Source organism: Cynocephalus volans, chromosome 11 (genome assembly GCF_027409185.1).
Source record: "Cynocephalus volans isolate mCynVol1 chromosome 11, mCynVol1.pri, whole genome shotgun sequence".
Lineage (NCBI taxonomy): Eukaryota > Metazoa > Chordata > Mammalia > Dermoptera > Cynocephalidae > Cynocephalus > Cynocephalus volans.
The window spans coordinates 100,861,997-100,876,690 of record NC_084470.1 but is presented as its reverse complement, the minus strand read 5'-3'; the positions used below and the strand labels follow the sequence as shown (position 1 = coordinate 100,876,690).

Below are 14,694 nucleotides of genomic sequence, written 5' to 3'. Positions count from 1 at the left end.
GCTAAGAGAATAGATTTTAAGTATTCTCACCACAAAAAATGACAACTATATGTGGTAATGCATATGTTAATTAGCTTGATTTAGCTATTCCACAAAGTATACACATTTCAAAACGTTACATACCATAAATGTACGCAATTTTGTCAATTTAGAAAATAAATAAAAAACTCAAATAAGCAACTAGTTCTGAAAATTAGAACCTTTCCCAGACAAGAAACTGCAAAAGGTACTATGTAAACAGGTGCTTGCTTACTGCCGATGGTCATTAGAGAGGGACAGAGGCTGCCTGTGAGAGGCTGCGCTTCTCCAGTGCCAGGGACTTTGTAGAAGCAAACGGGGGAGAAAGAGAACCACCTTTACATTTCTACTTTCTTCTGGCAATTTGTAAGCTTTTTAAAAAAGTTCTCCCCAGCCCTTTTTTTTTCTTCACTTTCCCTATGCTTTATAATTTATATTATGATCACATAAACGCACATGCAGGCTGTGTAAACTCCAAACATTTATTTCATAATACATTTTGCTAACAGGAAGGCAGCAGTCAAGATGCACCACGTTGTCTACACTGCATGTTAGACAATGAGGAAGGGAGAGTCAGGAGGAGGAGGAGATGGGGGGCAGAATCCAGACTACCAGGTCCCAACACTGGAGTCATTTCAAGAAATTCCACAGAAAGTTATGCCTAGGCAGCGGGCCATTCCCATACAGGATCCTGTTCATGGCCCAGATACCAGAGTAGAAGCTCCAACTGGACAGAGTCCACGTCTGTCTGACACTTGATGAAAATACCAATAGTAATATCTACCATTTGCTTTAAAGTAGACCCCTGCGTTATCTTAGGAGGCAGGATTCTCCAGCCCTCTTCACCTTCCTTCCGCTATCTGGTTATCCAGATAAATGCTGCAGGTGGGTCTGAAGTGACATGAAAGCCAAGTCCTCGTGACCTCCATGCCATATACTGTCTATCACAACTGGCTCCTCCTTCCCTCATGTCTTTCCTCACTTCCTCACCAACTGCGGATTTTGCAAGCACTTTCATCTTTAAACTTTTATCTCAATCTCTCAATTATTCTTATCATTTCTCTCACTCTTTTTCAGCACCCAACACATCCCCTGTGCACATACGATCACATATTAGAATACAGGTTGAGTATCCCTTACCTAAAACACCTGAGACCAAGTGTTTCACATTATATCTGCATTATACTTACTGGTTGAGCATCCCAAATCTGCAAATCCAAAATCAGAAATGCTCCAATGAGCATTTCCTTTGAGAGGTATGTCAGTGCTCAAAAAGTCTTGAATTTTGAAGCATTTCAGATTTTAGATTTGGGATGCTTGACCTGTAGTTGAATCTATGAAAGAACTTACTGCCAAGTTCTAAAACATGTTATTTTTGCTTTTCTCCTCTGTCCAATCATACTCTAGTCTGTTCCCTGAAAAACTACTCCTGAGAGTCTTCACCTGATGACAGTAGTATCATTGTACAATATAAAAGTATTATTGGTTTGTCTGTGCTTATTTTATTATTTTCTTGAATTTTATAAAAAGTTAAATCAAACAGTGGAGAAAGAACAAAGAATCTTGTCTTCAACGCCCTGTTCAAGCTCTTTACCAGATTTGCAAATCCCAATTTAGACAGATTTAAAATTTATTTCAAATGTCACAAGCTCACTTCCAATCAGATTATCCAGTTATCTTTAGTCTGTTTATAAATATACACAGCATCCCTGACCTCTAAGGCTGGCAAACATATAAATATGCTCCTGATCACAATAGGAATCATTGAAAATGTGGCATATATAAATAAAAACATCACAAGTATTGGAATAACTTACTCCCAGCAAGTTGCGTGGAACATATCCCTCTTTATCATTAAGGCGTGCCCACCACCATTCTATTTCATCTTCGTCTTCCCGGCGGATGATTGTCATGCAGTCTCCTTCTTTCATGGGCAGCTCATCATCATTCTGAGGTTCATAATCCCAAAGAGCATAAATGACTCCTTTATTCATTATGCCCATTTTCTCCTGAACCCCTAAAATCACGACAGTAAGACAGCACAGAACATATAACTCAGTGTATTAAGAACTTTTAGCTATATGAAACAAAATGGGAAGAAATGGGTTCAGGCTGCAATGTTAGAATTACTACATTAAACATTAAATAAATAAATTTCCCAGGGTAGAGGGAGGAGTAGAAGGCCAACAGTGTACAGGCAACATATGAAAGACACATGAACATAGGCTATCGTCTCCAAAACAGCTGTAACATCCAGCACCCTACAAGCACCTCTCAAAACTGGTCTTACTCAGAGTTCAAAAACTTCTACAAGCCCAGGAATAGAAAAAAGAACTGTTCTAGTCTAGAATATTAAAAAAGTGAATGATATGCCTGTCAAATCTCAGCCTACTCCTAAGTGCAATGACTAAGAAACTCTTAGAACATTTCTTCATTCTTTATCTAAAAGTCAGAGCAGACAGAGTAAAAAGATCAGAAGTTTTGTGTCTATTAAAGCGGTCTCTATCAAGTTCCAAATGGACAAAAAGAAAAGAAAAAAAGTTGCAAAGTATGTCAGAATGCAAAAATATAGTGCTTCAGACATGATACCTACTTACAGTCAGCTCTAAAATAACGAGAATCAGAATTCTAAAAGACGTTGACCACAAAATGGGGAGGGAAAAATCCTCAAAAGTCCACTTTTCACCAGAGTTAGTAACAGATATGCAAGTTAACTACTACTTTAAGTTTCACCTTTCTCTATACCTTTCTATCCTAAAGGCCAATACTAATAAGAAATAACAATCACTGGCAGGCAACAGGAAGAAACAGAGAAGGGAAGGAATTAAACAATAAAGTTCTGAGTAGTTCAAAGTTAGTTACTATTTTCACTTTAATGTTTTTTAAAAAGCCAAGAAAATACCTGCTTGCTTTTGAACAGTCAGATTTTTCAACTTATATAAGCACTAAAATATTAATTATGAACTTATTATTCCTATACCAATTAATACGATACAGCACATAGTATCTCTTTCACTCTGGGCAAAAATGAAACAAAAAATGAAACTGTTCTTCAAAAGAAGGATCTGCCAATTTAAAGGGTCAAGTAACTTTCCAACTTTCCTGTTTAACTAAGACAAGCAAAGCATGACGGTTAGATTCACAAGGATGATAAAACTTTGTATAACTATAATTCCACAAAGTTTTAAAGCTGGCCAGATGCATTATCTGGGATGGAAATGCAGAAGGGGGTAAAACAGAAATTCTGTAATTCTAGTATACTCAAAATACCAGATCAAGTCCCAATTTCAGAGAAATCATTAGAAACGAAAGAGTATTTTTCATTACTTCGGTATTTACCAGATTAAGAGTTGCAGATTACTCTTTTAAGGAATCTCTGAGGGGATTAACAACATGCTGAATGTCGCTGGTAATTTAAGTAATACAAATAAGCCACAATGAGATATCATTCCAAATCCACCAAGGGTCGAAGAGAAGACAGAGCAAAAGGAACTCTCTGCCTGGGGCCGAGCCCGTGGCGCACTCGGGAGAGTGTGGCGCTGGGAGCGCAGCGACGCTCCCGCCGCGGGTTCGGATCCTATATAGGAATGGCCGGTGCACTCACTGGCTGAGTACCAGTCAGGAAAAAGACAAAAAGGAACTCTCTGCCTGACGCACATCACTGTAACCTGGCAGTTCTGCTTATAGACATGCACCAGAACACAAACACAAAAACATTCATAGGAGTGGCAGGAGGGAGGAGGAAGCCCACGGGTCCTTCGAAAATGGAATGGAAAGATAAACTGTGTATAGTCATAAAATGAGCAGTACAGCACAGCTAAAATAAAACTATAGTGACATGCAACACAAGTGATTCTCAAAAGCAGTGCTGAATGAAGAGAGCAGGCCACAGAATCACCAGTATGGTTTATTTTATATAAAAGGTCAAAAACAGGCAAAACTAAAAACATTAATTGTAGGATTCTAACACAAATGATACACTGCTTTTAAAAAACAAGGCATGCTGAACTTCAAGGTAGTGGTCACCAGACCTGGGAGGGCCATATCAGAGATGGGCGTCACATCAGAGAGAGTGATCATGTTCTTTTCCTAAGCTGGATACACCATTATTCACTGTGTTCAATCTATTATCATCATTATTTAAACTGCACATCTATGTCACAAGCACTCTTAGTATCTATGGTATATTTTATCAATTTTTAAAAATCTCCAACAAATGTTCCTAATGTTATTAAAAGTCATATTCCATACCTAAATATAGCTCAAGGTGGCCAGTAAGTTTCATATAGCTAAATATATATTAACATTTTAATTTTAAAGTAACATGTTAATATAACAAAATATCCTATGGTCCAAAGTCCAAAACACAAAGTAATCATAAATATCAACAATAAAAAGTAACAGTTGTGAGGGACTTGAGGTTCGTGATTCTCACCTGGAGCCTAAAAACAGGCAGAAAGACAGAAGGGAGTGGTTAAACAAAGAAGGCGAGCCTTTAACCTCAGAGGTCTTCCAATCAGCTGGTAAAGGAGTTTCTGAGAACCTGAGCAATATGGAATCCTGGGACCTCCTCATTTGCCTCTGTCTTCCCCCCTCCCCAATTCCTCTCAAGACAAACTGCAGAGGAAAATTAACTTCTAAGTCATGTAAATAAAAAAAGTTTCCTTGCAAGTAAAAATGCCAGCCAACACAAATCCATATAAAACTTCAAGTCCCTTTTTCTCTAGGTACAGATTTGATGTTAGCAATCAGAATCATAAACTCAAAATCAAGAAAACAAGAGCAAAAAAATTAGCTCCAAAATATGTGCTGCCTTTATTTTACTTTATGCCAAGTTTGCTTTGCAGGAAAACTTGGACCATTTGGATTCTTATACTGCATTTCTCTTGATCATCTTGGAAGAAGATTCTGTTTACTTGCAAAGATACACCATCACTCACTAAGTGCTAAAGCGTCAACAGAGGATCTATTGATGGTCAAAAGCCGTTAGCTCCACTAGGTCAGATGCTGCATCACTGTCTTTGGCAGCTGAAGATGCCCTGACAATAGCTGTTTCTAGGCATATGCACAGAGCTATTTTATTAAGTGTGACCAAGTCTGTCCTCTTCTCGACACCCAGGACTATGTACAACACAAAAGATTTTCTCCAAACAATAAAAAAAAATTATCAAATTATACGCTAGAGATATAGGATAAATAATAAATACAGTAATCAATACACTTCATTGTACTTGTTACGTACCATAAAGAAACTGAGAACACTGAGTGTAGCCGTCCTCCATCTCCTCGCACTTATCTGCAGCAGTCTGCATGTCACTGTAGGTCATGGCAAACACGGCTGCTCCTGACTCCACCAGAAACTTACACACCTGAACATTGTTACACGAGGCAGCACAATGTAATGGAGTCCTGTGAAGCAAGACACAGCGAGGGCTAGAAATGTTTTCCTAAAGTGAGACAGCTGCTGTGATAAGATATCTGCAAAGAAAGTTCTTGAGTTCCACATCTACTAAGCCCTTTCTCCTGAAAACCTTTAAAAGTTTTTAAAACCTGTTCAACACATCACTGAACCCATCGAAGAATTATAACCACGAAGGAAAACGCCACAGAGTAATGGACCACACTGGGGCTAGGAGCTGGGTGAAGAGTGAGAAGAATCAAGGAAATGAGCAAAAAGAAAAGAAATATGTATAATCTAAGAAAAACAGGATAAAATAGACTTAGTTCTGTATCCTGGAACACTCAACTTAATTATTTCTACCGACCTTAACAGTCCTCAAATTATACCCCTTCACTCAAAACACGTACCTTTAAATATCCCTTTAGCTCCAGCAATTTGAAGAAACCAAGTTGCACATGTAAACTACCTTCATAATATTTTTTAAGTCCCAAATTAACTTTTAATTTTTAAAAATTGTTAATTCAATTCAGACTGGAAAGGTGACTGTATAATATACACATTTCCATCTATTTAAAGTAACTGGATAGCAGGAACTTAATACCATATATATTAAAGAGAATCTTCTCCAGCATCTCAAATGTTTTATAATACATTATAAATGACCCCATACTAATAGCAGAGGTAGAAGAAAAGCTAGGACCACTACCCAAACTCAGAAGGCTTGAGAATGTTAATCAGACTCTGAAGCACTTAAGATTTGCTTTCTTTACCCTTTCCTCTCTCTTCATTTTATTCTTGGGTACACACTATTTTTTTTTCTTTAATTTTTAAAATTCCCCATCTCCTATTCCAGAACACTATTATTAATAGTCTGGTGAATATTACTACAGATTTTTTTACTGCAGATTTTGAATAATGAAAAATTATATACAACCTAAACTCCAATATTAGGGAAAAAAGGATATTATGACACATTAAGAATTTGTTCTGTTTATGCTATAATGTTAAACCAAACAGGCTAAAAAATTATATCTATATTTATAAAATAAGCTTTGCATACAAAAAAACCTTAAAGGAAATATACTAAAATATTACTGATGTTTACACCTAGATTGTGACACTCTGGTTTCTCTTCAGATCGTATAAATCTTTCGCCTTTTACATCTAGATTGTGGAGGTACGGATAGCTTGTTTTCCTCTTCTTATTTCTCTATATTGTATATCTTCCACAGTGGGTACATATCACTTTTATAAATATAAATTTTTTTTTGGTGGCTGGCCAGTATGGGGATCTGAACCCATGACCCTGGGGTTATAAGGCTGTGCTCTTAACCAATTGACCTAACCGGCCAGCCCCCTATAAATATAAAAAAATTTTAACTGCGACCAAAATGCTTCTCCAAGCATTATTTATAACAAAAAAATAATGCAAAACAATCTAAATGTCTAACAAGAGGGTAACAACAAATGAGCACAAATGAGTACACAGTCGAATAATATGAGGCTAATTTAAATTTAAGGATATGTGTGTATTCAACATATATGTATACATAAGAATTTGATATTATATCATAACTATTTTCCATATTAAGAGAAAAACAGGCTATAAAATTAAAATACTAGAATAAACATAGTGTGATGATTATAACTTTTGTTAATCCTACATAGAAAAGGCAACTTTTTATAGACTTTCACAAAAAGAACACATTATAATTTTAAACTTTCTCCTATTATTAAAAATAAAATACAAAATTTACTATACATTCTATTAGTTATTGGGGTGACAATACCTTATTAGGACCTTTTTTAAGCTCTTTTACTTTTTCTTCTTAATTTTTAAAAACATTTTAATATTTTAATGTCCTGACCAGCAACAGTACAAACACTAAAAGCAAGTGTTTTTTTTTTTGCTCAGAAAAACAAAAAACAAACAAAACCCCCAAACAGGAAAAACAAACAAAAATCCCACAAACCACATATTAAAAATGGCAGGCTTTTTATAACAATAATTAAAGTAATAAAAACATACAAAACTTTGTCTTTTTTATACTCTCACAGTACAAAGCTGAAGCACCTTTTTCTCTCAATTTACATTTGTATGAAAACACCACCCACTATGGTAACAATTTGGTGGGTGTGAATATATGTATACACACAGCTCTGTACATTGCCCCCACGGGGTGATAAAAAAGGTACCTTCAGTTTGTGGATTCACTTTATCTTTAGCTAAGAGCTTTTCCAAGGAAAAGCCTTCGGGTGCTTTGTGTGCCCCTAGGACCTGTTACTTTGAAGAAAATTTTGCAGAGACATAATTGAAACAAATAAGCCCTTTATTTACAATGTACCCAACACTCTTTTCAGCTGAAGCAAGTCTCCCTGCTGAGACTGACCCCTTCGCTGCGGCAAAAGCAAACTTGGTTCTTGAGGCATAGTAACTGGCAACACAAGAGACAGAACACAACCAATCTGACCCAATCATATGTACCAGAGGCAATAAACAATAAAGTTTTAGTGTTGATAATGGAGCCTTCATTTTCAGATTAAAAAGTGATTATATGGGGGAAGGAGAAATAAAACCGCCTTTAAAAACAAAGACTATGGGCATCCTGCATCAGTTGGTTGCTCGTTGAATGACAGAGGCGATTCACAGAGGTGATTCGACTGCACTGAAGTCAAGGTGAGCACTTTTTTTTTTCTTTCTGGAGCCTGGAATCCTTTGCTTTATGCATGGCACATTCTCATTTTTCTAAGCTTCAAACCTCCCGGTGAAAAATATCAAATATTCAAGGTAATAAAATAGACATATTTCTATACTATAGATTCAGCTCAGAACAAGCGAAACTGTCACCTTGGATATCCACTGAAGTAGTCCCTAGGCCAATGCATCTCAGTCAAGGCAAGGCGCTTCCATAAGAGGACCTATATTATCATCATATAATGTCGATTAACATTTGTATTATCCTGCAAACTATAATATTCATCATTTATAGTAGTATCTTCTGTGTTTTATGCACACACTAGTTCCAAAAAATGTTCCATGAAAAATGGATTCTATGGTCAAATATAATTAGAAAAAGTCACAAATTACAATCCCCCTTGGAGATGCGGAACGCATATTATTTATTTATTTTTTTTAAAATTTTATTTTGTCGATATACATTGTGGCTAATTACTGTTCCCCATCACCAAAACCTCCCTCCCTCCTCCCTCTCCTCCTCCCCCCCAACAATGTCCTTTCTGTTTGCTTATCGTATCAACTTCAAGTAATTGTGGTTGTTATATCTTCTTCCACCCCCCGGTTTTGTGTGTGTGTGTGTGTGTGTGTGTGTGTGTGTGTGTGTGTGTGTGTGTGTGTGTGTGTGTGTGTGAATTTATATAACAATTTTTAGCTCCCACCAATAAGTGAGAACATGTGGTATTTCTCTTTCTGTGCCTGACTTGTTTCACTTAATATAATTCTCTCAAGGTCCATCCATGTTGTTGCAAATGGCAGTATTTCATTCGTTTTTATAGCTGAGTAGTATTCCATTGTGTAGATGTACCACATTTTCCGTATCCACTCATCCGATGATGGGCATTTGGGCTGGTTCCGACTCTTGGCTATTGTAAAGAGTGCTGCAATGAACACTGGGGAACAGGTATACCTTCGACTTGATGATTTCCATTCCTCTGGGTATATTCCCAACAGTGGGATAGCTGGGTCGTATGGTAGATCTATCTGCAATTGTTTGAGGAACCTCCATACCATTTTCCATAGAGGCTGCACCATTTTGCAGTCCCACCAACAATGGATGAGAGTTCCTTTTTCTCCGTAACCTCGCCAGCATTTATCGTTCAGGGTCTTTTGGATTTTAGCCATCCTAACTGGGGTGAGATGGTATCTCAGTGTGGTTTTGATTTGCATTTCCTGGATGCTGAGTGATGTTGAGCATTTTTTCATATGTCTGTTGGCCATTTGGATATCTTCCTTAGAGAAATGCCTACTTAGCTCTTTTGCCCATTTTTTAATTGGGTTGCTTGTTTTCTTCTTGTAAAGTAGTTTGAGTTCCTTATATATTCTGGATATTAATCCTTTGTCAGATGTATATTTTGCAAATATTTTCTCCCACTCTGTTGGTTGTCTTTTAACTCTGTTAATTGTTTCTTTTGCTGTGCAGAAGCTTTTTAGTTTGATATAATCCCATTTGTTTATTTTTCCTTTGGTTGCCCGTGCTTTTGGGGTCGTATTCATGAAGTCTGTGTCCAGTCCTATTTCCTGAAGTGTTTCTCCTATGTTTTCTTTAAGAAGTTTTATTGTTTCAGGGTGTATATTTAAATCCTTAATCCATTTTGAGTTGATTTTAGTATATGGTGAGAGGTATGGATCAAGTTTCATTATCCTGCATATGGATATCCACTTATCCCAGCACCATTTGCTGAAGAGGCAGTCCCTTCCCCAGTGAATAGGCTTGGTGCCTTTGTCAAAGATCAGATGGCAGTAAGTGTGTGGGTTGATTTCTGGATTCTCTATTCTATTCCATTGGTCAGTGTGTCTGTTTTTATGCCAGTACCATACTGTTTTGGTTATTATAGCTTTGTAGTATAGCTTAAAGTCAGGTAGTGTTATGCCTCCAGCTTTATTTTTTTTTGCTCAGCATTGCTTTGGCTATGCGTGGTCTTTTATTATTCCATATAAATGTCTGGATAGTTTTTTCCATTTCTGAGAAAAATGTCTTTGGAATTTTGAAGGGGATTGCATTGAATTTGTATATCACTTTGGGTAGTATAGACATTTTCACCTATGTTGATTCTTCCAATCCAAGAGCATGAGATATCTTTCCATCATCTTGTATCCTCTCTAATTTCTCTGAGCAGTGGTTTGTTGTTCTCATTATAGAGATTTTTCACCTCCTTGGCTAACTCAATTCCTAAGTATTTTATTTTTTTGGTGGCTATTGTAAATGGGCAGGCTTTCTTGATTTCTCGTTCTGCATGTTCACTATTGGAGAAAAGAAATGCTACTGATTTTTGTGTGTTGATTTTGTATCCTGCTGTGCTGAAATCTGCATATTAGTATTTTTAAAGACTGAGAAGTTTCAGGGGGCTGGGGAGACCTTGCTTAAATCAGCCTTTCTCAAATTTGCTTAAGCGTACTAATTAACTGTGTACCACTTTGTGACATTTCTTATGTTTATCATCATTTAACTACTAAACTTTGAACAACTCCATTTACTTCCAGCATGAGAGTGAGATGACTGCTACCTGAAGACATGTGAATCCCCAAAAACAGATGCCATGTGTCCCCAGCTAGATTACAGGCAGCTTGAAGACATATACTCACATACGAGGGGTCTTCAAAAGTTCATGGAAGGATCAAAATTATCTTTTATTTCGGGCCGAGCCCGTGGCGCACTCGGTAGAGTGCGGCGCTGGGAGCGTGGCAACGCTCACGCCACGGGTTCGGATCCTATACAGGAATGGCCGGTGCACTCAGTGGGTGAGTTCCGGTCACGAAAAAGACAAAAAAAAAAGTTATCTTTTATTTCAATTTTTCCATGATGTACTTCTTTTTGAAGTACCCTCACAATTTTTTGCTTTCCAACAGCACTACAACATTGCTTAATCATAACAGAAACCCCACAACTGAAGTCTGACTGGCGTTTAAAAAAGAAAATCTTACCATCCATCACTATCAGCAGCATTTACATTCACACCAAACTGTACCAGGAACTTCACGATTTCTGTGTGGCCTGCGCACACAGCATTGTGAAGAGCAGTGATTCCTTCATCATTGGGCAAGCTTGGGTCATCAACCTATACCAACAAGGAGAGTGAGCATCACTCCAATTTCTTGTCACCCGGACTGTCACTAAACTGGCTCCTTAGGGTCAAGAGAACAGAAATAGACTCTTGTGGAATTTTTTAAAGTCATAATTAAAACCTATAGGAGCCAAGAAAACTATATCAAGAACAATTCCAGAAATAAGACAGACACAATAACCACATTAAGTAGGCAGTCACTATAAAAAGGTTTTAAAAAAACTGAAGAAGGACCAGACACTATATCCTTACAGTCATTTTTGTTTATTTATCCTCCCAACTTCCCACCACAAATTAGATTCTAAATAGAAGTTACATTTGCTATGAGAAGGAAAAAAAGGACAACTAAAAATATTTTAAGTAGTAGGCTTTTGAAAAGTAGGGACCACATCTCTAATTTAATACTGTATATGTATAGTACAAATCCATACATGAACAATTTTTAAAGGAGAGTAATGATCTCCCTAAGAAAGAAAAGTACTCTAGAGGACTCCAAGTAAAAATTAAACTGCATTATCAAAATTTTACAGTCACGCCTTTAAAATAGCATAGCCTATTTGGAGCATTCTCAAGAGTTCCTCAACACAACCCACAATCTCAAAAAAAACCACAATTTAAAAATACGATTTCTCTATAGAAGCTTTGTAATTAGAGCTTTAAAACAGAATGCAAGGTCATATTTAAGAAATTTACTAATTAAATCATACCTCATAAATAATTCTCTGTACAAGGTCAAATTCTCCCTCCAAAGACGAATCGAGAAGTAAAGCAAGGGGGTTGAACTTCACCCTCATTCCATGAGCAATCCGCTCTGAGCCAGTTTTACGCAAGTTTGTCCTTTTGCCCTGCAAAGGGAAGGCATGGAAAATTAAGGATCCACATCTAAGCAAAAGAGACCAACAACAAGAAGGGAGGAACAACATCTCAGCTAAACTGGTGAAAGAAACGTCAGAAATACATATTTAGCACATTTTATGCAATTATAACATTCTTCAGAAAAGTACAGAAATCATAATATACAGTTTAATGCATTTTTACAAAGTGAACACTCATGTAGCAAAGGGGGAGGAACTTAACTTTAACTTTTTAACCTAATAAAATTCCATCTGTGTAATATTTTACTGTATGAACTAAGCTAAGAGTATAATCTGAAGTGGCAAATAGGCTGGCTTTCTATCAAGTATCAAAATTAGTCATGATTGGTCTTTAAATTACCTATCTAATATAGCATAGCAAACCCAACACAGCTCAAAATTAGTATAGCTAACACATACTGAATGATTTTTCATTTAATCCTCACAAAAACCCTATTAATCCTATTTTACAGATAAGGAAACAAAGGTACACAGTAAACGGCAGGGCTGGAATTCAAATCCAGGTAACCTGCTTCTCTGAATCCTTCCTCTTAACCATTTCACACCACCATGCCACTCAGGAGAAAGAATATAATTAAAGTAAATAATAAAGATTATTAGTCTGTCCTAGATACACTAAGGAGGCATTGCAACAATCTTAAACTGTTTTAATAAGTCAGGCTAAAAAATAAGGCAAAATTTTAAAGACTAGATCTTATAAAATAGGTTTTTTAAACACATCTAACAAAGTGAAAATATTTCCTGAGGTGTAAGATATATACCACACACACTTCTCTATCATTTTATCTCAGATGTAGAAAACTACTGAGTTTGAAAAGCATTAAGTACCAATCAATATATTTCATAAAAGTGCAACAGCTAAAATGTTCCTTGACAAAAAGAACAGAGAAGGGTCAGCACCGTATGACTGCTAATACAGGAAGCACAGGATAAGTACACCTGCCATTCCCACTTGTAACGAATGTATGAGATAGTGGCTTCTATTTCACTTCAGACAAGAAGGAAAAAGAAAATCACTTCTCTAGGAAGAGAATAACAATCTTAAACAGAAAAGTACAATACTGTCACCAACTCTTAATTTCTTCTCCTCCATGAAAGTAAGAATGATTTTGACACAAGAAGAAGCAAGGAAGGGAAACAACAAACGGCTACAGTGTGGACTGGTTTTGGTCAATACGACTTCAAACATCCTTTTCTCATGTTTAAAACTTGGATGAAGAAAAGAATCAAGCCATAGAACTTAGAAGGCACAGAGTTGTTTAAAACATGGTAACCTCTGTTTAAAACCTTTCTTTTCTATATTTTCAAATATTTACTACATAAAACTTTTAAGCAAATGTTCATTGCAACCAATAAAGTAACTCTGGATAATCATTATCTTTAAATACTATCATATCTAGAAAATAGAATAAGTGATCATACATATAAAACACATTTAAAAAAATCTTTTTAAATGCTATTTTGCTTTTGACTAGGTTTCAAATTCATAGTTCAGCATCCTACTTCTTTCTGTACTACTAAAACAAAATAACTTCAAACTAAACCGTGAAAAAGCAAACTTGATGTAGACATTCCAGGATTTTTATTTTCTCTCATCTATTTCAAAGTGACATGATAAACTTCCAAACAAAAGCTTAATATTTGGAAGGCATGCCCAAGTCAAAACACAAACAATTTGGGTCCTGAGGCATGGAGCCTGGGACCAGGCCCTCCTCCCACAACCAGGCACACCGCCAGCGCCAAGGAGCTTGCCAAAAAACATTACCTCCATGTGGGTGGCCCACCACAGCCACCACAATAACCACAGCAGCAGCTAGACACCACAATCACTGTGCAGATGGCCCGCCAGCCACTGCAGTGCATTCACACAAGGAGAGTCACCAGCAGAGACCAAAGAAAAGAAGATCCCTCTCTCCACAAAGCCCATTCCAGAGTGACAGAAGAAGCATTTGCTCTGTGATAATATTTGGGGACCTGAATGCACCTCTCAACATTGGACAGATCATCTAAGCAACAAATCAACAGAGTAACCATTACTCTTTCAGAAGGAGAGAAGAAATCTGGGGTAATCAGAGGGGGGAAGAGAAAGGGGAAGAGACTGGACAAGGGGCATAAAGAATAAGTACGATTTGTAACAATACTTATGCTAGTAATATTGATTTGATCAACATATGTCAACATTGAACCCAAAAAATATGTATAATCATGTATGATTCAAAAAAATTTCTTAAAAACATAAACAAAAACACACAGTTTTAGGATAACAATGTTAGAATACAAAGAAACCTTAGGGATCACCATGTGAGCCAGAGATTCCCAAACTACACTGAAGGGAGGAAAAGGCTAGAGCCAAGCCTACCCCATTATCTGCCCAGTTCTTCTCCCTCCCCCTTCATCCTCAATCCTTCAAATTTTGTCACTATTGTAAATTTGAGATTTCAACCAACATTTCATTAAAAATAAATGTCACTGCTCAAAAAAGAAAAGTTCAAAAAAGAGCAATACCACCCATTAGAGAAGTTAAACCATCTGCCTGATTCCACAGAGCTAAACAAGTGATCGGAAGTTTCAAACCCAGGTCTTTTCAGTCACAGTTGAGTC

At 36.8% G+C, this 14,694-nt stretch overlaps 1 protein-coding gene across 1 annotated transcript in view; it reads right to left on the bottom strand.

Moving 5' to 3' along the window:
- The window catches only part of TP53BP2 (tumor protein p53 binding protein 2), an 80,443-nt gene that overhangs the window by 2,125 nt on the left and 63,624 nt on the right, over window positions 1-14,694 (bottom strand). The window contains exons 14-17 of the mRNA XM_063115075.1: window positions 11,926-12,063; window positions 11,079-11,212; window positions 5,261-5,427; window positions 1,836-2,035 (exon numbers count right to left, since the gene is read on the bottom strand). Coding sequence (XP_062971145.1) covers window positions 1,836-2,035; window positions 5,261-5,427; window positions 11,079-11,212; window positions 11,926-12,063 — 639 coding nt within the window. The remainder of the gene's footprint in view (window positions 1-1,835; window positions 2,036-5,260; window positions 5,428-11,078; window positions 11,213-11,925; window positions 12,064-14,694) is intronic.